At 33.6% G+C, this 23,192-nt stretch overlaps 1 protein-coding gene across 1 annotated transcript in view; it reads left to right on the top strand.

The window, feature by feature from the left end:
* LOC150081526 (8-oxo-dGDP phosphatase NUDT18) overlaps positions 1 to 12,261 on the top strand; it is a 57,754-nt gene extending 45,493 nt beyond the window's left edge. The window contains exons 5-6 of the mRNA XM_090379360.1: positions 2,588 to 2,693; positions 11,991 to 12,261. Of these exons, the coding sequence (XP_090235486.1) occupies positions 2,588 to 2,693; positions 11,991 to 12,236 (352 nt within the window). The 3' untranslated portion in view covers positions 12,237 to 12,261. The remainder of the gene's footprint in view (positions 1 to 2,587; positions 2,694 to 11,990) is intronic.
* The last annotated feature ends 10,931 nt before the right edge of the window (positions 12,262 to 23,192 follow it).

The following is a 23,192-nucleotide window of genomic DNA, read 5'->3' as shown; positions in this document are numbered from 1 at the left end:
GATTTTCAGTTATAAGAATCAATTTTGAACGTCTCTGATATTTTTCTAAAGCACATTTCTGGAGGTCACATTTATAGAGGTCATAAAAACAATTTGCAGTTTCCGGTTTTATTGGGCTTTTCTGTTAGTGTAAAAAATAAACTCGATCTTATTCATTTGCGATAATACCAATAGTTGGAATTCTGTGTTTCCACATTATTATGGTTGAAGTGTGTTTCCCCTTCGCTGAAATCTGCTCTTCATTTCTATATCTAAACTTCATCTCACTTGCACGTGTTGTGTTAGTTCCAATTTGTGTGTGTGCCACGTGCTTCGTTATTGATTAAAGCTTATCTTTTTTACTGTGTTTTAAATTTTACTACCAAAAAAAAAAAAAAAAGTCAGTGAACAGAAAGAGGGAATTTGAGTGTAAAAGATAAGTTACGAATTATAGAAACATATGATAAATTAAACTTAGGCAATATGTCCCAAAGGGAAGCAGCAGTAAAATTAGGAGTTCCTCAGTCATCTCTATCAAAATTGTTAAAAATCACGTCACACATTAAACACTAATGTGATTAGTGAAACCAGAAAAGGGAAGCGTGAAGGGAAATGCCAAACAGTAGATGAAGCTCTGTTCGTTTGGTTCAAACAGGCCAGCTCATTTAATGCACCAATCAATCATAGCATTCTTCTTCAAAAAGCTAATGGTTTTGCTGAAAAACTACACGAAGAGTTTAGGGCAATGGACAGATGGCTGACAAGATGGAAGGAGAGGCATGATATTGTTTACAAAAACTTCACGGAGAAAAACAGGATTTCAATGGTTCTGCAGCTGACACCTGGTTGAAAACCTCTTGGCAAACTGTGTTAAGCACTTATAATCCTGAAGACATTTTTAATACAGATGAAACAGGGTTGTACTACAGGACTACCCCAGACCACTGCATGATTTTTAAAAATTTCTCTGGGTCTGCAGGAAAGAAGATCAAAGTCAGGATTACAGTTCTTTTAACATGCAACTTGACGGGAACAATCAAGATGAAGCCGTTAGTTATCGGCAAGAGTAAATCGCCTAGATGTTTTAAAGGAGTAAAACAGCTGCCTGTTGAATATGCCAATAATACCAATGCTTGGATGACAGCTTCTTTATTTGAAAATTATCTTCGTAAATGGGATTTGAAATTGGATAAGAAAAACAAAAAATTGCATTGGTTTTGGTCAACTGCCCAGATCATCCAAAGTTGACTTTCAAAAACATTTGAATTAGTTTTTCTACCTTCAAATACCACATCACTGATTCAACCTCTCGACTAGGGAATAATAAAGACCTTGCAAGACCTTTTATAGATCGTATATGAGGTTAAGAATCATCTAGTTCATAGATGAAGGTTTGGGAACATCATCCAATAATTGTTCTAGCTGTGCTTCATGTGACAATGAGTGCCTGGAATGAAGTTTCCGAAACCTGCATTAGCAACTGTTTCAAAAAATTATTCATCATGGACAACTAAGTCACGATACTGATCACGTTGAAAAGCCCGAAGTCATGGGTGAACAGGAGTGTAGTGATTGGGTGGACATAGATGGTGATCTACAAGTTACTATAGCTTTAACAGATGAAGAAATTGTTAAAGCTGTAGTAACTGTAGTAATTTCTTATTGATTTGTATTTCACCAAGGAGGAGGAGGAAAATGAAGATGAATTCCAGTTACAAACTCAGTGTAAAAATGGAAAACTCGTGAAGCTATAGCCGTCCTGAGGAGAGTGTTGGAAGCAATTGGTGCAAGTGATTGTGAATATGACTTTTATACAATATTGAAAAATTTATAGACTTTGTAGTGATAATTTAAAGCAATCTAAAATAAGTGACTATTTTAAATTATAATCATATTACAAATTGTTATAGTTTAATTAATATGTATATTATTTAAGCTATGTATGTAAGTATAAATTTATTTTTATATTGCTAAATTTATTTTTATTTTGTTTGGAACATAAAAATCTGAATATTCTTCTGATTTTTATATTTCATTTAATTGGTAATAAAGTGTAAATTTGTGCTTTGTCTTTATTTTTATAGCCTCTGGACAATATTTGTTGATTTTCACTTATTAGAATCACCGTTTATTAGAATCAAAATTCAATTTGCAAATGTGATCACTATAACCATCACTTACTGTATTATAGTATATTTTGGAAGAGAAATTAATTTATTTTTACTATACTATGTTTTCTATGTATTGTACACTACTTTTCTCTTTTGGGAGGGGGATCTGCACTTCTACAGTTACTTCCAGTCAGTTGCAGTGTAGAATGCAGTCTTTTTCAAGGCTTTTTATTATTTTTTTATTTTTATGACCAGCCAGGAAATTGTAAGATCTGGCAAGAATCTGTTCTTAAGTTTTTCAGATTGAAAAGGCTTGACTGTACATTAATGACTTACTGACATTTATACGTATTAATTAGATTAAATGTTATTTAGATTTAATGTAAGCTTTCACTAAGGGTTTTTCATTTAAGATAAAATATACAGTTTTTACTTAATCTCTGGGTTGTAAAATTTCTCCTTGCAACTTTTTAACTTTTATTTGCAATCTTTTACAGTAATAGAATTCATGTTCTTGTATCAGAAAATGAAGTTGCTCACATACCAGCTTGTGAACTTAACCCAGCAAAAAGTATACATTCCACACTCAAGAAGTACATCCAGGTATGGCTACCCCATTTTAAAATACAATTTTTAATTGAATTTTAAATAGTTTCCTTTTATCTTGTTAGTTTTGTGGTTTAGTCAAATTTTTTTGCCTTTTTTAATTTCTAATAGGACTTGCTCAGGTGTACTCTGCTTTAAGTTAATTTTAACTTAAATTGGCTGTACCCATTATTTAGTACCAAAGATTTCAATGTCTGAGACTAGTTTAAGCAGGATGGGATCTGTAACCGTGCTTTATAACATCTCTGTGAAATCCCGTGTGAATAATATTCTCTTATAAATGTTGAATTAGTTTAGCTTTGAAATTGGTGTTCTTATGCTTAATTTTTTTTTATAAAAAGAATGCATTTATCAGTTTGGCACTTTCAGATATATCTATTTGATTTTGATGTGTTTCTATCCAGTACAGCAATAAAGCCAGTGTGAATTCATTGTTTAAATATTTTTCTTATTCATTGTGCATATCTAATATTAAAATACATCTGTGAATGATGGCTACAACCAGTTAAGCAAATATTATGTTAGTCTGCATTAGCAATAATTAGATTCTTAGTACAAATTTATTATTTATGCACCACATCATTAATATCTTATTGATGATAGTAGCATCTTTATGTTGTAAAGTAATCTAATATTAATTTTTTTATTCACCTGTTATTTCTTACTGATTTGCTTATTCACCTTACCTGAAACTTGTAGGATATACAAGCAGGTATCATCAAAAAATTTTTCCCCTAACCACCTTCTGTGTGTTCTACGAACGTTATGTTTTATTGACTGCATTGCTTGTTTATTGCCCAAGCTACTGTTGCAACCACTGATCTTGTCTGGAAATTAGAACTTCATACCTTGCCACACCAGCCTTATTCTCCTGACTTTACAACTTTGACTTCTTCCTCTTTCAACAGCCGAAATCATTTTTGCATGGAAAGCATATTTTTGGCAATGCAGAGGTAATTTCTACAACAGAAGCATGGTTTTCAAGAGCAAAATGAGACGTACAAAAATGGTATGAGGAAGTACCACAAAAGATGTGAGAAACATGTAGATTTGGGTGGTGACTATGTAGAGGAGTAATGTGTTCCAAATCTCAACCTCCTGGTACACATAGAACATGGTCAAGGGAAAAACCTTTTGATACTCCTTGTACATAAGGCAAGCCATAATTTGAGGCAGGGGTTTATATAAGTATTTCTGCTATGTGGCACTCAGGTATATAGTATCATTTAACACCAATGAATTTGTTTTTATGTCTAAATACATTTGAATTGAAGATAATACAGCAAATTGTATAAGCATGTCTCACACTTTGCAGGCACAATATTAAGGTTTTAGCATTTACATAAATGCATGCCAATCAGCATAATGAATTTTGATTTAAAGACTTTGGAATTGAATTTATTTATTTATTTATTTGTGAAAGCAAATAAACAAACTACTGTCATTGCTTCAACATTAAATTTCATAATTATATATATATATATCAGGTGGTTATAAAATAAGTTTCCTTTTCAGGAGACCCTAGTGTCAAAACAATTAGGTAGTATGTATCGGTTCATGTCTAAGGTGGTGCCCGAACATGATTAGAGATAGCGCTGTGAAAATGGGTGGGTATGTAATTTAGGAAATGGGGTAGAGATTTGTAGAAGAAAAAAATTAGTTTGAATTTCTGCCACCGGGGGAGAAATTGGCACTGTAAACATGAAATGGAATACTTAACTTAGGATTAGATTTTAATATCAGAACTTAGAAATCTACAGATATTGTTCTATGTGCTTTCTTTCACTTGAAATGACATTCTGAAAATGGAGGATTATGTGTGACAGTTTTGCATAACATCTCATTGAGGATATTGGCTACATGCTTTCTTAATGCTTGGTTTCAAATTGACAAGCATCTGTATGTCGCCACGATAAACTCTGTCTTTCAGGTATCCCCATAGCCAGAAATCACAGGGATTGAGATCTGGTGATTGGGCTGGCCAGAACTGCGGAAAGCCTCTAGAAATGATGCGATCATTTCCAAATGTTGCACGGAGCAGTTCCTTCACTTGTTGACCAGCGTGGGGAGGGACACCATCGTGCATGAACCTCTAAGACATAGTTCCAAGCATTGCCTTGGATGCAATGCGTGGAACTATGGTCTCCAAGCATTGCCTTTCTTGCAGAGTGGGAATAATGTGATCTCTTAGAAGAGTGCAGTACCGTGCACTAGTTACCATACAACTTACTGGGCCATGAGGTGTAAACCCTTCAAAGAAAAATGGTCCAATTATAAACTCTACTGTGAAACCACACCATACTGTGACGTATGGACTTTGTAGTGGTCTTTCATGCACAGCAGATAGACAAGAATATTCGTCAGTTTTGTGCAGTTACAGCCCCACGAAGAGTGAAATGTGCCTCATCAGATCACATGATCATTCAAGCCCATGTATTGTCAAGTTCCATACAAGTAGATGACTTTCATCAACCAGTGAAATACCATCACTTTGCTTATTGGAGGCTTGAAGTGGTGAAACCCATGTTTAGTCTCTAGAGCAAAGTTTCCGGCATCTCCCCCCCCCCATACTTCTCCTTCAACCCATGCATGGTACTAAGTACTATAGGTTTTGATACCTTTCGTGTTTGGGGTTTTCATAAAAAAAAAAAAAAAAAAAAAAAAAGCCAGAAATTGTAGAGCAAAGTCTATTCATTATTGCTGATCACAAGACTTTAGTTCTTGCACTACTTGAATCTTGTAAGGGAACCAGCGAAAAGTTGTTCAAAGCACTTTACATACAATAGACCAAGGAAGGTTCAAGTCTCTTGACACACCTGTGGCACTACTGACTGGTAGTGTTTCACATTCTGACCTGGAGGCATTGCAACTGCCACTTCATCCACTACCTCTGTTCAGATACATGGTTGTTCCCTGCCTGGAATTACACCTAACTCCCCCGGTCGCTTCAAATTTCTTTATTAGTTTTCGAAGTCCCACTGACATCGAAGGTCCTTTACGCAAACCTTTTAAGTTTCGATATTCAAGTAGTGCTGCATTAGCATTACTATTATTCTGGTAGAACAGTTTTACTAAAAGAGCACATTCCTTTTTTGTAAGAGCCGTAATGGTTGACGGTGGCATTGGCCTTTCTGCTTTTATCTAACAGGATGTCATTTGCATAAGCAGTGTGTCTTGAAGTAAATGACAACTTTTACATATGTGCAGTGCCGTTTTTCCCCTGGTGGTGGAAATTTTAACTAGTTTTTTTTTTTCTTCTACAAATCGCTTCCCCATACCCTAAATGACATACCCATCAATTTTCACATAGCTAACTCTGACCGTTTTGACACTAGGGTCTCCCGAATAGGGAAACTTATTTTATAACCACCCAGTGTGTGTGTGTGTGTGTGTGTGTGTGTACACACACATACACAGTAAACCCTCGCTAATCCGGAGTAATTGGGAGAGAGAGGTCATCCGGATTAGTGAAGCAAAAGATAGCCTAAAAAAAAAAAAACAACTTAGAACACACAAATAAATGGAAAATTTAATGATATAGTAGTTCTGATGAAAATAAATTTTAAAAAAAATCACTGTAGAGTCTTTATTTAATTATAAAAAGAATACATTTATCCATCGATATATGGATAAATGTATTGTTTTTATACATTTATCAGGTGTGCTGACATCGCACACCAACGTCACTTGATCGTTCTGTGAACAGGAATACCACTTAAATACAGCTTCTTCCAGTAACACTTCTTTTGGATTTTTTAATGTCTGTCTATTTGATAGACTGCTTTTATCACTCCCCACATTGAATATTAAAGGAAATGTCTTTTTGTTTATTTAATATCTGACACAGCCTGTTGGCCAATACCAAAGAAATTTTTTTTTTCCAGGAACACCATTTTCAAGTTCTATCACTTTGAGCTTGTTAATGACAGTTAAAGGAAAATGTTTTCTTTTTATTTCACTTTTTAATTCTTTAGAACTCATAATTATATAAAATATGTTAACTTATGTATATACGTATAAAGAAGTATGCAAATGAAGCGATACAAGCAATAACATCCATCTGATTCAGTCAACAAAGATACTGAACAACATGCAAGACAATGTAATGTACTCTCTCTCTCTCTCTCTCTCTTCTGTCTGTCTGTCTGTCTGTCTGTCTGTCTGTGTGTGCAATCAATCAGCATGCAGAGAGAGTTACTCATCTGCCTTCCTAAATCCCTTGTGTCTTTCAAAGTACTCAATTGTGGACAGAATTTTTCTTATTTCAATCCGGATTAACTGTAACTGGATTATTGAGGGTTTACTGTATATTAAATGTAATATAAAATCAAAGTTTCAGTTGATAGATAAAAAATAAATAAGCCAGGTATGCTATCCTCATTCTATTGCTTTTTGTCGTCTTTATTTAACTACTCCTTTATCCCTTCCCCATCCTCAATTTAATACCTCACCCTATACCATATGCTTGTTCTAAATAACTTAATTCTTCTAATTTCTACTAAATTTTGATACTAATATATTTTTCCAAATTTACTTAAAAATCTACATATAATTCAAAAACCTTTTTCCTCTCTGAAAACCTTAATTATATTTTATTCTAGCTTTATCCTTATTTTCACCTTAAAAATTTTTTTTATACCATTGACACTGCATTGGGACTATCTTGTCACTGTAAGAGTGTGCTAATTTTATTCTTTTTGCTTTTTGGCTTTATTTTGCCTCTCTTCCACTGTTATGGACAAGTATAGAAACGCAGTTCCTGATACATGATCAGGTGTAGTCCCCTGATGAAATACCTGACCATGTATCAATATTTACTTCAGCTGACATCAGATTTTGCATTTTTGCTATCTATCCCTGTTTTTAACCTAAAACTAAATTTGCCCACCCACATCTGATGACAGCTTTACCATGTTTTATTTTTTATTTTATTTGTTTAATCATTTGGTATTAATCATTTTACTTTATAGTTCCCTCACCTCTAATTGGCTTTGCAATTCAGCCTATAATTGTCTTAATTCATCATAACTTTTAGGATATTAACGTTCTTTCACCTTTTACAAACCTACAGTACTTCTTCCTACTATCCTTCCCTTCTAGTCCTTGGCACTTTGTGTACTTTTCACCTCCATCTGTGCATACTTTGAGACTTATCTATTCTTACACACACACAAGAATTTACATTTGCCCATGTTTATTGTTTTTATTTATTAGCAATAGAGCCTCTAATACTAGTAATTAACTCTTTACAGTACAGTGTATGTTAATGTACAGATTGCCTTAATCTTCCAATACAAAAGTTGCCTTCTCTTATCTGTGTTGTTAACTAATAGCAGACAGTTCATAGTGGATGGTTGCACAAAAGTAGTAGCTTTGAAAATCGGTTTTAGTTTTCCATATTTCTGGATATATATAATTTTTTGAATGGCTTGGCGCAAAATTACTTTAAATCAACACTAAGATACTCGGCCCAAAGTTACCATATTTCTTTTCTAAAATATTGCCTTCAAAACAACATCATTCCAAAGTTTGCCAGGGTTAATTTAAATCAAAAAATTTCAGGCATAAAACAACTAACACTGGCCACATTGCGTAATATTGTTAAGCTAGCCTTAAAATCTTGATATTCGAATAAACAAAAATACCTTTCCCAGGTTAGGCAGCTTCACGATAAATTAAAAAATTATCTACATCCGAACGATTGATCTGTATTGAAGACTTCCATAGATTTGTGATGGGAAGCACAGGCCTCAGAAATAAAAAAAAAAAAACAGACACGTTAATAAATTGCAAACATTATCGGATAGATCAAGACATGCTCATGCGAATTCTAACACATTGTCGTGGGCTTGCGACCAAGTACATACGAGTTGGGTGACAACCCCCCCCATAGACACAACGTACTACCACAGAATACGTCAGCTAGGTCATGAACACCCCCTCACCCAGTATTCAGTGAACCGACATATCAACAGGTTGCAAATCTTTCCTCGTGTACGCTATCGCAGGACCAGATTTCACTTTTATCCAAAGGACTAAATTATAATTTACCACCTCAAACTACCTAAAAAACAATGCGTAATTGATATTGAATTTGGACTTTAATGTTCCACAAAAAGATTTATTTATTCAACAAGTTAACCAAGTAGTGAATAACATAAAAGAAACGCAACTTCCTAAATTGAATACACATGACAGTTCAGCTTTACAAGAACTTTGGGGAAATAAGGACATTATTATACAGAGGGCAGATAAAGGAGATACAGTGGTAATACTAGATAAACCTGATTATATTAATAAGTTAGATTCAGTTGTTTCAGATATCTCCACTTATCTTGAAGTAGACCGCCACTGTTTACCAATTTGGTCAATCAATACAATAAAACGTTAACCACGTATCGAAAAAACGACTACATTACTATGGCCCAGTTAAAGGAATTGAAGGCCAGAGCATACAATATTCCTGCACTTTTCGGTCAGGTAAAATTACACAAGAATGGATTTCCTATTCGACCTATTGTTTCCTACAGGAACTCTGCATTTTCATCCTTAGCCACACATGTATATAGCATTATAAAACCCTTTAGACAGGTAATACAATTTGGGATTAAGAACTACGATACGTTATTTAGTAATCTTAAAGACTGTAGACTTGGCAACAATGAAATTTATTCTCACTAGATGTTACTTCGTTATATACGAATGTAAACGTTGAATACACATTAGATATTATTTGGGATATGTTAAATAAAAACTTGATACTGATTAATTATACGAAGCTACCTATTAAGGAAATTTTTCACTTGATTAAACTGTTAGTTGAGGCCAACTATATCACCTTTCGAGACAAGGTGTATAAACAAATTTTTGGATTGCCAATGGGTTTGAGCCTGAGTGGCTTAATATTAGAGATCTATCTCTCAACGATTGAGCATATACATTTGACACCTTTTTGACCCCGTATCACATACTATGGGAGGTATTTAGACGATATTCTAGTTATTACTGATAGTAGTACTATCCAAGACATTTTACATTCATTTAATAATATTCATTCTAGACTCAATTTACATTGGAAAGGGAGGATACGGATACAAAGTCATTAAACTTACTAAATTTCACGCTTACTCGGGACTCTAATAAAATCCAATTTAGCATCTATCGAAAACCTACAAACACCCAGTTTGCTTCTACATTATAATAGCTATCATCCGTTCACCTACAAAAGGTTGATTATCTTTAATCAATTTTTAAATGCCAATAAATATTCGACGGAATCTGCTTTGGGCTCAGAAATACAAATATTAACTAGCAGGTTCTTAAATAGGGTTATCCCCTTGCCACAATAAACCGAATTAGGGTACAGGCTAAGGATAGGATACAAAATACTACACCAACCAACAATGGTAATATCAAAAAATACTTTATTTCTGTCCCATATGTTGAACCGTGACACAAACAGCTTAATAGATTCTTTAAAGATATTGAATTTAAAATTGTGGCCAGGCCAATACGGAAATTACACACTATACTGAACAATCACTGGGTTTTTCCACGTTTGCAACAAAAATTAATGATCTGGTATACATTTCTTGTGGTGATTGCGACTCGTCTTACCAAGGTTCGACGCGATGTTCTCTGAATATTCGTGTAAATCAACATGAAGCCTCAGTTCGTGCTTCTCGTTCAGCAGTGTCAGAATTAGCCTTTCATGCCATTAACGAAAAACATACTTTTTTTATTTAACAAGGCCAAAATACTTAATGTTCAATGTAATTATACATGACTATTAACTGCAGAAACTGTAGAAATTAAATTACACGAGAATTTTGTTAAGGTTCGGTGGCCATATTTGATCTCCGATGCGTGGACCTTTATGTGCATGCACGAAGACAATCATTTAAGTTTCAGGTTCAACCCTATTCAGTAATTTTCATTCCTGTGATCACGACATATGGTCAAAGCATTGTCAGCTTCAGGAAGGAAAATCGTTTTGAATATTTTCATTAGATTCTTTTTAATTGCGTTAAATTGATTTTTAATTGTTAAATTGATTTAAATTGTGTTAAATTGGTTTTTAATTATTTATTTTTTACTCTAATATAAGTTTTTGATTTTTTCGTTTTAATTTTTGGAGAGTATCATACGGAAGTGTTCTACGTACTATATTGAGGTAAACTCCTCTTATTATTTTTGAATATTGCACCTACATGATTAAGAAAAACATTTCATATGATAAATGATGCAAATAAACATTCAGCAATATGCGTTACAATAAACTCAAAGTTATTTTCATGCTGCAAAAATATAGTTCTGAGATCCCTAGAGCTCACACTTGAAAAAGTTAGATCTACAAACACACTCCCAAAAGGATGAATTATTCTTCAGTAGGGAACTTAAATCACCAAGTGTGTAATCAGTAAGCCTCTAGGAGGAGTTAGTCCTCAAAAACGTTAGTTCTAGTACTTGCATCATGCAGAGTGTCATAAATTAAACAGTTTAAGCCTTTAGATTTTATCCATCAAGTTCTTGCTTCTTTGACATTATTGTGAGTGAAATTAAAATAAACAAGGAAGACTCATTAATAAAACTCATTATTAAATTTTAAAGCTGATAAGAATAAACTGATATTTTACACTAAATAAAATACCAAGTAATTGTATTTAGTAATATATACATATAGGACGTCTTGTGTGAGATGAAGGTGTACCCTTCTGTTTAACTGACTAAATAACAAATCAGTAAAACCCTAGTACGCAATCTGAAGACATGGTATTCAATGGATGCATGCACATGTATAATAATACCCAGGGAACAGTAGCAATGCTGAAAACACTAATCCCGTGTTATAACTGATGTCATTGTATCCACTTTTTGCAGTAAGTGCTTAGCAGATTGTGAGTGTTGTGAGTTTAATTACATGTGTAATTAAAGATGGGTTCAATAATCACTCTGGGAAAGAAGCATTATACTCTGAACATTCTAGAACTCAAGTATCCAATTTTTACAAAGCTTTTTTTGGTTTATATATTGCATGTAATTTTTAAGGAAAGATCATTACACTCATTCACAAGACAAAATTTGATGTAAGCAAGAAATATCTAGAGCACCTATATCATGGTGCACTTATTCTTTTAAGAAAAAAAAAATAGAGTATTAGGTTAGTAAGTAGTTTACTAGAAGTGTATCGCACATTTAGTGAAACAGATAATGTTAGCTATCACACTAAATTGTTTTACTAATCCCAGCATTTTATTATACTTATACTGAATATTAATGGTTTGTTATTTTTAGACAATCTTTGGACTGGAACCACCCCCACACAAACCACATGGAGTATTGTCAGTTGAACATAGTGCAAAACCTGAGGGTGAACATGATGGCATGTGTGTAACTCTCCTTATGTCATTTAAGGTTGCTCTAGAAGAAGTTACTGTGCCACAACAGTACACCTGGCTGGAAGTAAGCAAAGAACTTGGAGAAAATCTGCTGAGTCGTGTTGGCAAAAATATGACTGTGAATTTAAATGTAATTCGGTAAAATCTAAAAAAATTAATAGCAATTGCTTGCCAAAATGACTAATTTGAATAAGTTTTTAATCGCACGTTATTTTGGAACATAACATCTAGATAAAATATCTAGGTAAAATAGATGTATTAACATATCACAATATAATTTTGTGGTGAACACTTCAGGTTGTATCGTCATCTCTGAATTGAAATTATGGTATCCTTATAGGTTTAGATTTCTGAAATGTAATACTGTTTCAGAACTCTCAATTTTATAGAAAGCAACATGTTTTTCTCTTGATTTACCAAGTCTTGTAGATGTTGGTAGCAACTTCTTTGGAAACAGCACAATGTTCATGCTGTGCCATTGGCAATTATTTCTCTTTTAGAGTCCATTGTTACTGCACTTATCACCATACAAAGTGATTGAGTCTGCCTGTATGTTTCCTATATTGGTCTTATAATGCTAACAGTACATTACTCATAGTAGTGAGTATTCATATTTTAGTGATGGACAAGTGCATACATATACTGTATTTACCTGACAAAGGTAATCCGCCTCCTCCACTTTGGAAAGGGAAATTGGTTATAGATATATATATATATGAGCATATACTCTTCATCAGGATCTTTCTCTACTGAGACAATTCAACACCTTCCCACAGAATGTTGCTGTCTGACCAATCTGTTCTATTGGATATGCATCTTTTAAATCCTCTAATATTGGAAGGTGGTTTCATATTTCTCCAGTGCAGTGTTTGCTCAAGTCTGCTGCTTTAGCAAACCCTTTAACAGCTTTATTTTTGCTATAGGAATCTTTGGATGGTTAAATCTGTAATCAGGCTTTATTCTTTTGCCTTAGTGATTCTTGAATAATTCTTGTTTACGGTAATATCCTGAGCTGGAGAACCATATCTACAGAAGTTATGTTATAATAAAATGTATTCTCAGCCCATGAATTTGTCCTGGCACCTTTTTTAATGTATTCAAAATGTATCAAGTTTAAGCATTCTCATTTTCTTTAGAAAAAGCAGCAGTGAACTGACCCACCTGGTCTAAGTCCATTAAAACTACTAAGGGCAAAATGGAAAGATGCACAGTGGAAGCTAATGTTAATGTAAACAAACAGCACTTTTCCAATTAAGAATTTTTTATCTGGAGGATTGTAAAAATTTCCATCATGTCATAAATTGGTAAAAAGTGCTCTATGAAAACTACTAACTGAACCAATTGAGTCTGCTGCACCTGATCTATTAACTGTTGTCTTTTCTTTTAGTAGCTAATTTTTTTGAAGCACTGTGAATACTGTCACAGGTGTTGCATGACAGTTTTCTTTATTTGTAAAGAACAGAACTCATGGACTATTGGTATGGTGTGCAAGGTACGATATAAGTTATAATATTTAAGAGCTAATTATTTGAATCAGTTAGATTCTTAGTGTTTCCACTGTATACACTTGTATATACACATGAGGTATCTGAAAAACATTTGTTGTTTTTTGCATCGTAGAAGATAGAATAAAAAAATTTGCAGGACTTAAGAGAACCTGACAAACTTATTTTTTTTTTTAATATATCAGGGTCTTCTGGGTTCTGCAAAATTCATATATTTTTCCTGTAAGATGTTGAATCTTCATGTTCTACAGATACCTTTTTATTATATTTTTGTATAAATTTTTATATAGTTATTATTACATAATGTATTGTTACTTAGACTGTATTTCTAAAGGCAAGGGTTTTTATGTATGTAGCAATAAATATTATTATTAAGAAAGACACTTCATTGCATGCATTTATTGGAAATAAATTTAATGATGTTTAACTAATATTAAACAAACCACATGTTCCAGTTCCTATCTTATAACTTTCTTTAGTAGTATTAATACAAAAAAATTAATTATAAATTGCATATGAGAAAAAAATGAGTATAATAAAGTGGAGAATATCTTAAACTGCACTGCACATAGGTCTGTTGCTAGCATGAACAAAAGTTGGTCATGTGCCTTTGTTCTTGTGTTCCTTGCCTTGTGTCCTCTCTGAAAGTTTCTCCCATTCACAGGGAAAGGGAGTTTTCCCTGTGAATTATTCCAGCTTTTTCAGTCCCCATACATGAAAATTGGCCTGTGAAAACACTCACATGCACAGACAACACACTAGTCCAATATGGTCTATGATGCTGATGCAGTGTAAAAACCATAACCTTGCCTTGTAAGCACTTTGTTCATGCCAGTGCAGTTCAGTTCAAGACGTTATTTACTGTTACTTGATTCATCTTTCTGTATTTGAAGTGTTTACTTTGATATGTAATTTGTAGGAAAGGTCTTTTTTTTTTTTTTTTGTATTAACACCATTGAAGAAGATTCCAAGATAGGAATTAGATCATATGATTTTTTTGTTTGCTAATATTGTGAGGGCCACCTGAAAAATGCCTTTTACACCCAGCACTGAGAGGTTCATAACCTCTCAGTGCTGGGTGTAGCTGAGGTTTTTGGAAAAAGACTACAGTCAATTTAGTCTGGTGAATTGAGACATTTGACAAGATCGAAAAGATAAATAATCAGGTGATTAAGGCCTGGCAATACAGCAATGTTGCTTCAACACAATGTGTAACCTCACTGCAACTGTGCAGTGTTGGCAAGATTTTGTTGCTAGGATCTGTAGTTGGCATCCTCCTTGTAGTTCAGATTTGGTTCCAATGAAGTTAAGCAGCTGTGAAGAAATGGTTGGCTCCTCAACCGAATGAATTTTGCCTAATGAATTCAAAGGCTTAAAGAACTGGATGAAACATATTGTTAGGTAGGGCATATATATAAAAAAAACAAAATTAAAGGACTTATCTACAATTGCCTTTTTGATTTATCTGTTCCTTCAAAAGTTATGCAGAAAGCCCACCCTTATAGTTAGCTCTCATTAAGTTTCTTTGCAAGAATGCATGTGGAGAAGTGTCTCTCTGCACTATCATGCCTTTAAATGACCATATTAAATATTTTGATGTATTTTTATTGACATCCTGTTAATGTTTTTGTTGACTAAATCTTATAATAAATATTATACCATATTTATTAGTTAAGTAACTTCTATTTTTAATTTTAGTTAGTTTTATTTTATATTTGGTATTTGTATAAGTTGTTGATATATTTTATTGATTACTCAGCATTTTTTTTTTTGATAATTTCACATTAATTACTAAGCTTTTTTTTTTTTGTTGGGATATTTTCATAAGTCATCTTTGAGATCTAAGTTGAAGGTCAAGAAAATGATAAATTTTTGTATTATTAAATGTTTAATATGTTAAAACATTTTTGTTAATAAGAATATTTGGTAGGAAAGCATTATAGATTCTTACAATGGTATTTTGACTTAAGATGTTTTTCAGAACAAAACAGAAATAAATAAACATGTACAAAGTAATAATTGTCCAAACAATTATACAATATAAATGTCTTGCATTATTTACAGTTAGAAACCATAAAGTCTAATTTTATTGTATTGTACAAGAAATTCATTTTAATCATGATACTCATATGGCCATTGTTGGTTATGTAGATGTCAAAATAACCCTCCAGTTTTTTTGCTCTTATTTTTACTCAAACCACTTGGTTCACCCTGAAGTAACTTTGCTTTCTACAAATTTTTTTTATTTAAAAAAAATATGAGGTTACTATATAATATAACTTGAATATGATTATATTAAATATTGTCTGATCTGTGCTAAACTTGGCATTTGTAATTTAGAGTAAAAGATTTTGTGTTTAATAGTTAATATATAATACAAAAAGTAGGCCTAAAATGGAGTAAAATATATACAGTAGGAGGCATACTGTCAAAACTTGAAATCATGCCAAAATAAATACAATAGAATACATCTATATAATAGATTGAAAGCATATGTGTGTGTATATATATATATATATATATATATATATATATATATATATATATTTTTTTTTTTTTTTTTTTTTCCATTGGAAATTTATGAAATATATTTTGATTGCCACATATCCAAATGGCAAAAGTTGCTTAACAGGTATACCTTTTGCAGACTGAAGTTTTGTAATGAAATCTTTCAATGGCCTTACTCATTTTGAGTAAGATTATACCAAGCAGTAGAGCAACTAGTGTTGCAATATAAATATAGACTTAGCTTTTATAAGCTTTTTTGATTAATAGGTATACATATGTCTCTCTTATACTTACAGTATAATAAAATTCACATAATTTTCTTATTATAGTATTGGCTTTGAACCTGTACTTTGTCTGTTTTTGTTTATTTCTTTTATTACATGCCTGTTGTTGTAGGCCTAGCATACACATTACAGAGTACTTTAGTAGTGGTAGAAACTGATGTTACTATTGCTAACAACTATGAGGGAAAAATACTGAATTTTTTACCTGGACAGTATTTAGTTAGAATAAATAAACAGGCAGTAATCCACTTGATATCGGCACCTCCATAGCCAGGTGGACAAGAGCAGCAGTGAGTAGCACATGCTTCTTGAGTAGACCGGGGTTCGAGCCTGTTACCACCAAATACGGAGGATGCGGGAAGGTCAGCGAATGACCACCGCATATCCCCGGAGCAATATGGCTTTAGTTGCTAATATTCCTAAAAAACCAAATAACACAAACAAACAAACCACTTGATATCTAATATCAATAAAAAAAAAAGGAAAAGAAAAGAAAAGGAGGGAAAAAAAGCTAATGTGAATGCTTTTTGAGAGATGCTGCTTCTAAGCCTAAATAAAATTAAGGTGGTTTTTCATGCCTGTTCTGAGAATAAATTAAACAGAAAAACCTGTTTATTAAAAGCACTTGCATTTCAGCAATGATTACACATTTCCATCATTGGAGTGACAGACAGACATGGGCTTTACTCAAGATCACCTTATATTAGAGTTACAAGATCATTTATCCATTCAGTGAACTTGTATGAAGCATAAATTTATTTGGGAAAGCTGTGCACTATGCTTGAATTATAGTAAGCAAATATCTGATTTAGAATGAGACCTCTAGAGAAATAAGTTTGATATCGATTGATTGATTTATTGCAAGAATTGTTCCTCTGCTGTAAACTTTACTGGTAGTATCATCCAAGGTTGCAATATTTAAAGAAAGTTGAATACCCCAGGTTAGTTTGTTCCTTATAACACCCTAATCTTTGAATATGGAATCATATTTAAGGAATCTTTCAAACACGTTCATTCATAAGAAGTTAAACTAGAGATTCAGTTTTTGTTTATGGTTGCAGATCTGTTGGATTGAATGAATAAATTCTCTTTGGATTTAACATACTGAACCTGGTGTATGTATACAGAATGGAAAGTAAATAGCTATGAGCTAGGTGGCAACACTTACATGCAGAATGATTTAAGGAAGCAAAGCTTGTGGATCATCTGCTGTGGGAGGTATGTTTTCATATTTTATATGATTCTAAATATTTATCAGTTTCCATTTTAAATCTATATTAAGTTATTTTTACAAGTCTAGCTGGCTGTTTATTTCAGTAGTTGATTGCCCTTTAGCTAAAAGCAAATTTTCTTATATTTAGTCTGCAGTTTTTTTTCCTTAATTTGAATTCTTCCCTTGATTGCATTCATCCTGGAAAGAAAATATATGCCTGCCTATATTATTAAATTTTCTCAATCCTTTTGAACCTTAAATGTCTTTTCAGATCCCTATGAAAACAGATGTAATGAGTTCCAAAGTTTATTGCTTGCAGAAATGAAGTAGTAATAAATAATGAACTTCTTTTATTACTAAGTACAGTACAAGTACTAGAAACTAATTCACAGCAACATGGCCAGGAGTTTTACATTATGGAAAGGTTTACATTAAGGAATGATAAGTGTGATTAAATTGGTAAAAATAACAGTTACATGGGAAATTGAGTTACATAAAAATTAAAACATGTAAAAATGAAATTATAATAAATAGGAAAATATAAAGAGAAATAGAACTGAACATTGTAACACAGTTTGGAAGAATTTATCCCATTTCAACAGATGCAATCCACTTGAGGAGAATGCAACAATATTTGCAGTCAGTAGCCATTTTCTGCAGGTTAACTCCAAGACAGAGCAGGGCCTGAATTTTGGGGAGTGCCTGGGCAGGTAGGAAACGATTACACAGTTTCAACCAGTTGTATTTGAGGATTAGTGTGGGGTCCGACCTAAGGATGGCAGAGGATGTGCCACTGACAGAAATTCCAGATGTTTGGGACATTTTTACTGAAGTCATTAAATGTCTGCTGTTAATTAACTTAGGGAACCTGGGTACATTTCGCTGCACAGCCATGTCAGTTGTTCTCAATTGTGAGGGGGTTGGCGATGCTTATTTGTGGCCCATTTCAGGGTCCAGTACTTAATACAAGAACACCTGTTTTTGAAATGAGGGTGATGCAGATGCCCAAATTTCAGCAGCGTAAAAAAATAACCGGATAAACAGTGCTTTGAAGATATCTGGTAGCGGCTTCGGCATCATTGGATTTGAAGTAAGTGTTGCTTCGCTCTCCAGCGTAGGGTGTTAAATCACTTCTGGAGGTATTCTGTGTGAACATTAAATTTCAGCTTCAGATAAAAATAGACACCGAGCTCCTTATGGCAGGTAACCACTGGGATGAGAGTACTAAAAACTGATGATTGAAGACATAATTGCCATTGGATTTGCAGACGGTGGGATTAAATAGTAGTAGTAATTGGCAAATGATGCAACAAAGCAAGCTTATATAGCATCAGCCAAAGAGAAAAAAAAAAAACAGTTCACCCATCCATACTCTCCAAGAATTTGTCTAGTTCTTCCCTGAATTTACTCAACCCATCCACTTTCACAACAACAGATGGAAGCCTGTTCCAACAATCAACAACCAGCTGACTGAAGGCAAACTTCCATGCATCTATCCTGCAATCATCCTTCCTCAACAGGCGCCTCCGTAGCCAGGTGGGAAGGAGCAGCAGTGCGTAGCACACGCTTCTTGATTAGACCTGAGTTCGAGCCCGTCACCACCAAATACGGAGGATGCGGAAAGGTCACGAAATGACCACCGCATATCCCGGAGCAATATGGCCTTAGTTGCTAATGCTCCTAAAAACCAAATAACAAACATAACATAACAATCCTTCCTCAACTTGAATTTGTGTCTCCTCATGTATACAGTCTCAGCAAGTGGAAGAATACCATCAACATTCAGCTTACTCAATCCAATCAGGACTTTAAATACCTCAGTCAGATCTCCCTGCTGGTGCCTAGTCTCAAGCCACTTCAATTTCCAGAACTGAAAAACCCTGCTGGTGCCTAGTCTCAAGCCACTTCAATTTCCTGTTCCAGCAGACTTGCATCCTTCCTAAAGAGAGTCCTCCAGACCTGTATATAGTACTCAAGATGCAGCTTATCCCATTGCCTTATACAAAAGGATAATTGCCTCCTTATCACTGTTAGCAAAATTTCTGTATATCACTGACAAAAACCACTTGAACTGTCCTGGCAGCATATCTGACTGTACAATTACTCCCAGGTCTTTTTCATTCTCCACTACCCTGAGTGTAATACAACACAGTTGATAAGTTACTCTTGAGTTACTTCAACTGACATCTCTCAGCCCATCAAGTCATTTTCCCCAGATCTTGTTGCAGTAGCTCACCCTGCCAACCTTTGTATCATCTGCAAACTTAGACATTAAGCCCAATATACCTTCATCAGTATCATTTATAAATATTGAAAACAACAATGGACCCAGCACTGAACCCTCAAACTCCACTAAAAACATTAGTCTGCAAGGAGCAGTGCCCATTGATAACCACCTCTGTCTTCTTCCACTTAACCATCCTTTTATCCATAATAAAAGACTGTTTTACAAACTAGAGCAATGTGGCATTAAGGGCAAGATACTGCACAGCCCAAACTTACCCTTAGTGTCGCACTTCTATTTCTGACTCTCTCTTTCTCTCAGGGTAACTGAGAATTTTTTTTTTTTTTTTTGTTGGTGCAGCAAAAGCCTCAGGCTTCCTTGCACCATATAGCTAATGATAATAATAATAATTGCTCCAATTTGTACGACAGTCTTTTATGTGCAACAGTATCAAAAACCTTCCTGAAATCTAAGTATATGATGTAAAAATTATTTTTTGTATCCAGTTTTAGTCACTGCATCATAACCTATCAGATTCGTTAGACAAGACTGCCCCTTGACAAATCCATGCTGTGATTGCAACATAATTGCGTGCCTGTCCAAATGATCGTGCATTACTTTAACTAGTGTTAGAGTTTGATAAACTTTTAGCATCTCCTTCCCTAAAGAATTCCTCATGTGTGAATGTAGATGCAAAATATTTAATTTGTCTGCTACCTGAGCAGGGTCATTATCAGTTAATCCATGAGCATCAAGTGGCACAATGTGATTGCTGTTTTTCTTTGCATGCTTTGCCAGAGACATCTCATCTGCCTTAACTTGCCTAACCTCCTTTGTGACTTGATTACAGACTAATTTATATCTACCATAGGCTTCTGTATCACCTGATAATTTGTATGTATTCGTGCACTTTTCTTCTCTGCCACATGTCTCAATAGTTCATCTGACATCCATTTAGGTCTAAGCCTTGAACAGTATTTCTTTGTTGGTATGAAAAGACTAGTAGCTTCTTTAATTACTTCCCATTTGGAATTTGTTGTTGGTAGCATCATCTGTTGGTCCCACTGCACACAATTTAAAAACTGTCTGAAACCTCTTAGTCACCCTTGCAAAAGCCTTTCCCTTAACCGTTGACAGTAATGTCTTTAATTAAATTCCACATTGTGAATGCTGCCACCCAGTTGGTCTTTTACATGAAGAATCACTGCTGATAACCATATCAAAAGTATTGCTTCCTCTTGTTGCCTCTCTAACATGCTGCTGTAGAAAACAATCATCTAAGAAATTCACAAAAGTGCTGCCAGTGTGTGAGTGATCAACCCACAAATTCCAGTCAATGTCTGGAAAGTTAAAATCCTCCATTATAAGACATTCTGATTTACTGGCTCTCTCTATTTCTCTGTTCAGTTGTTCATATCAGAGTCATTAGGCCTATAACACACTCCTACTCCCAATTTTGTTTTTCCAGTGTTTGTATCACACCAAACTGACTCAACATTGCACTCGTCTCTCATGACAACTGAATGCACTGCCTTAGATTTAAGTCTTCTTAACTAATTGCATAATCCCTTCACCTCTCCTGTCCTGTATACATTGTACTCCCCATATTCAAATTCAGCATCACTTATGCCTGAATGACACCACGTCTCTGATAATCCTACAATGTCTACATTCAACGACTTAATCAGTATTTCAAATTTATTAACAGTGCTCCTAGCATTAGTGTACATGAAAAGTATACATGCATATGTTCTTACTCTTAGTATGGGAAGTTGAATATTATTGAAATGTTTTTTCTGGTGTAAAAAAAAAAAAAAAAAAATGAAGATTTTTATATACTACACAAAATATACTAACCTAACCTTCCAGCTTACTAGATGCAGATATTTCTGAATAAATTTTTTTGTTAATATTATAAAAATTTTATAACATTTTCAAAAAAATTCCTTAAAAAAACCTATTCAAAAATGAAATATGTTCATTATTATTAGTTAAGTTTCGTGTGGGGGGTGGTAATTGTGAGAAATATTCCAACTTTTCTAATAACTTTATGACATTAATCACAGCCAGAAAAAAAATCAGAAGTGAAACTAAACTTATCTAGTAGTAGAAACTAGCATTATCTTCTTCAGATTGTCTTCTTAAATTATCAACTGAGGAAAAACATGGTTGAAAATGAGAAGGGTTAGAAGTTTCAATATAAAGTCAAATCTGAGAATACATAATATTCTCTCAGAATGTACTTAAATTACTAGGACCGCACATGAAGGTTCTGTCAATAATATACAGGAATTTTGTGTAGAAGAGATAAGCAGATAGCTATCCCAGTGTATAATTCAATGGACAGCCAACATCTGAATATTGTATGCAGATCTGAAAGTCTCATTTTAGGAAAAATATTGATTTACTTTAAAGGGTATAAAGGAGGGTAACAATCCTAGTTGTGGATGTAAGATTATTTCTTCCTATAAGAATTCATTATCCCTGCAATCTGTATAGTGTTGAGCATTCCAAAATGCAGAAAAAAAAAATCTGAATTTTGTGTCCTTACACTGAAGTAAATTTTTTGTTTAATTTGCATTATTTGGGAGCTTCCATTCTACTAAATCTTGCCTGGTGCTCTGGGGTGGCTTAACTAAATCCTCAAAGATATTTGGTTTTTGAGGATACCTACTGGCAGTTTTTCATTGAATGCTTGTTGTTTATTTTTTTCTCCCTGGAGATGGTTAAGTGATAAGAATAATTTTCTTGTGATAAAATAATTTAGTTCTGCCAAATTAAAAAATAAAAATTTGCTTATATTTGGCACTATAAGTGTTTGTTTTGTTCAGTTTTATTTGTCAGTCAGTGGTTTTGCTAGTTTTCCTCCATATGTGTTAATTACAAACTTAACTTTATTGTTATTTATACCATTTAAAATGTTTCTTTTTGCTGAAAACCAGAAAAAACAGTGCATTATTTCCTAATGCTATGCCATGCAGTCATTGTATCAGAATTTCATACACAGTAAAAAATAAAATAATAATAAAAGCTGTATACAAGTTATGTATTATGTAATTTGTTGTAGATTGGCAAGAAATTTATGTTCTTTTTAAACTTGCTACACATTGATCCATTTTGTCTTCAAGTTTGCCATTTCTAATACTCATTCAGTCCTTGACCTATGAAAGACTGGTGTTGATCTATTTTATTGATATGCCGTAATGTCCCAAAGTTAGTGTACAAATGAAATGGAGAAATTATTTTAAAGATTAGTACTTTATATGAAATTAAAAGTGCAGTATTAGTATATGGGTTGCCTTTGTCTTAATATCATAATTTGTTAGATGCTCAAATCTAAATGGCCTTAATTTGGAATTTTTTT

Source organism: Mastigoproctus giganteus, chromosome 8 (genome assembly GCF_048544385.1).
Source record: "Mastigoproctus giganteus isolate SK-2022 chromosome 8, ASM4854438v1, whole genome shotgun sequence".
NCBI lineage: Eukaryota > Metazoa > Arthropoda > Arachnida > Uropygi > Thelyphonidae > Mastigoproctus > Mastigoproctus giganteus.
The sequence above is the reverse complement of the archived record's forward strand: the minus strand, read 5'-3'. Positions and strand labels throughout refer to the sequence as shown.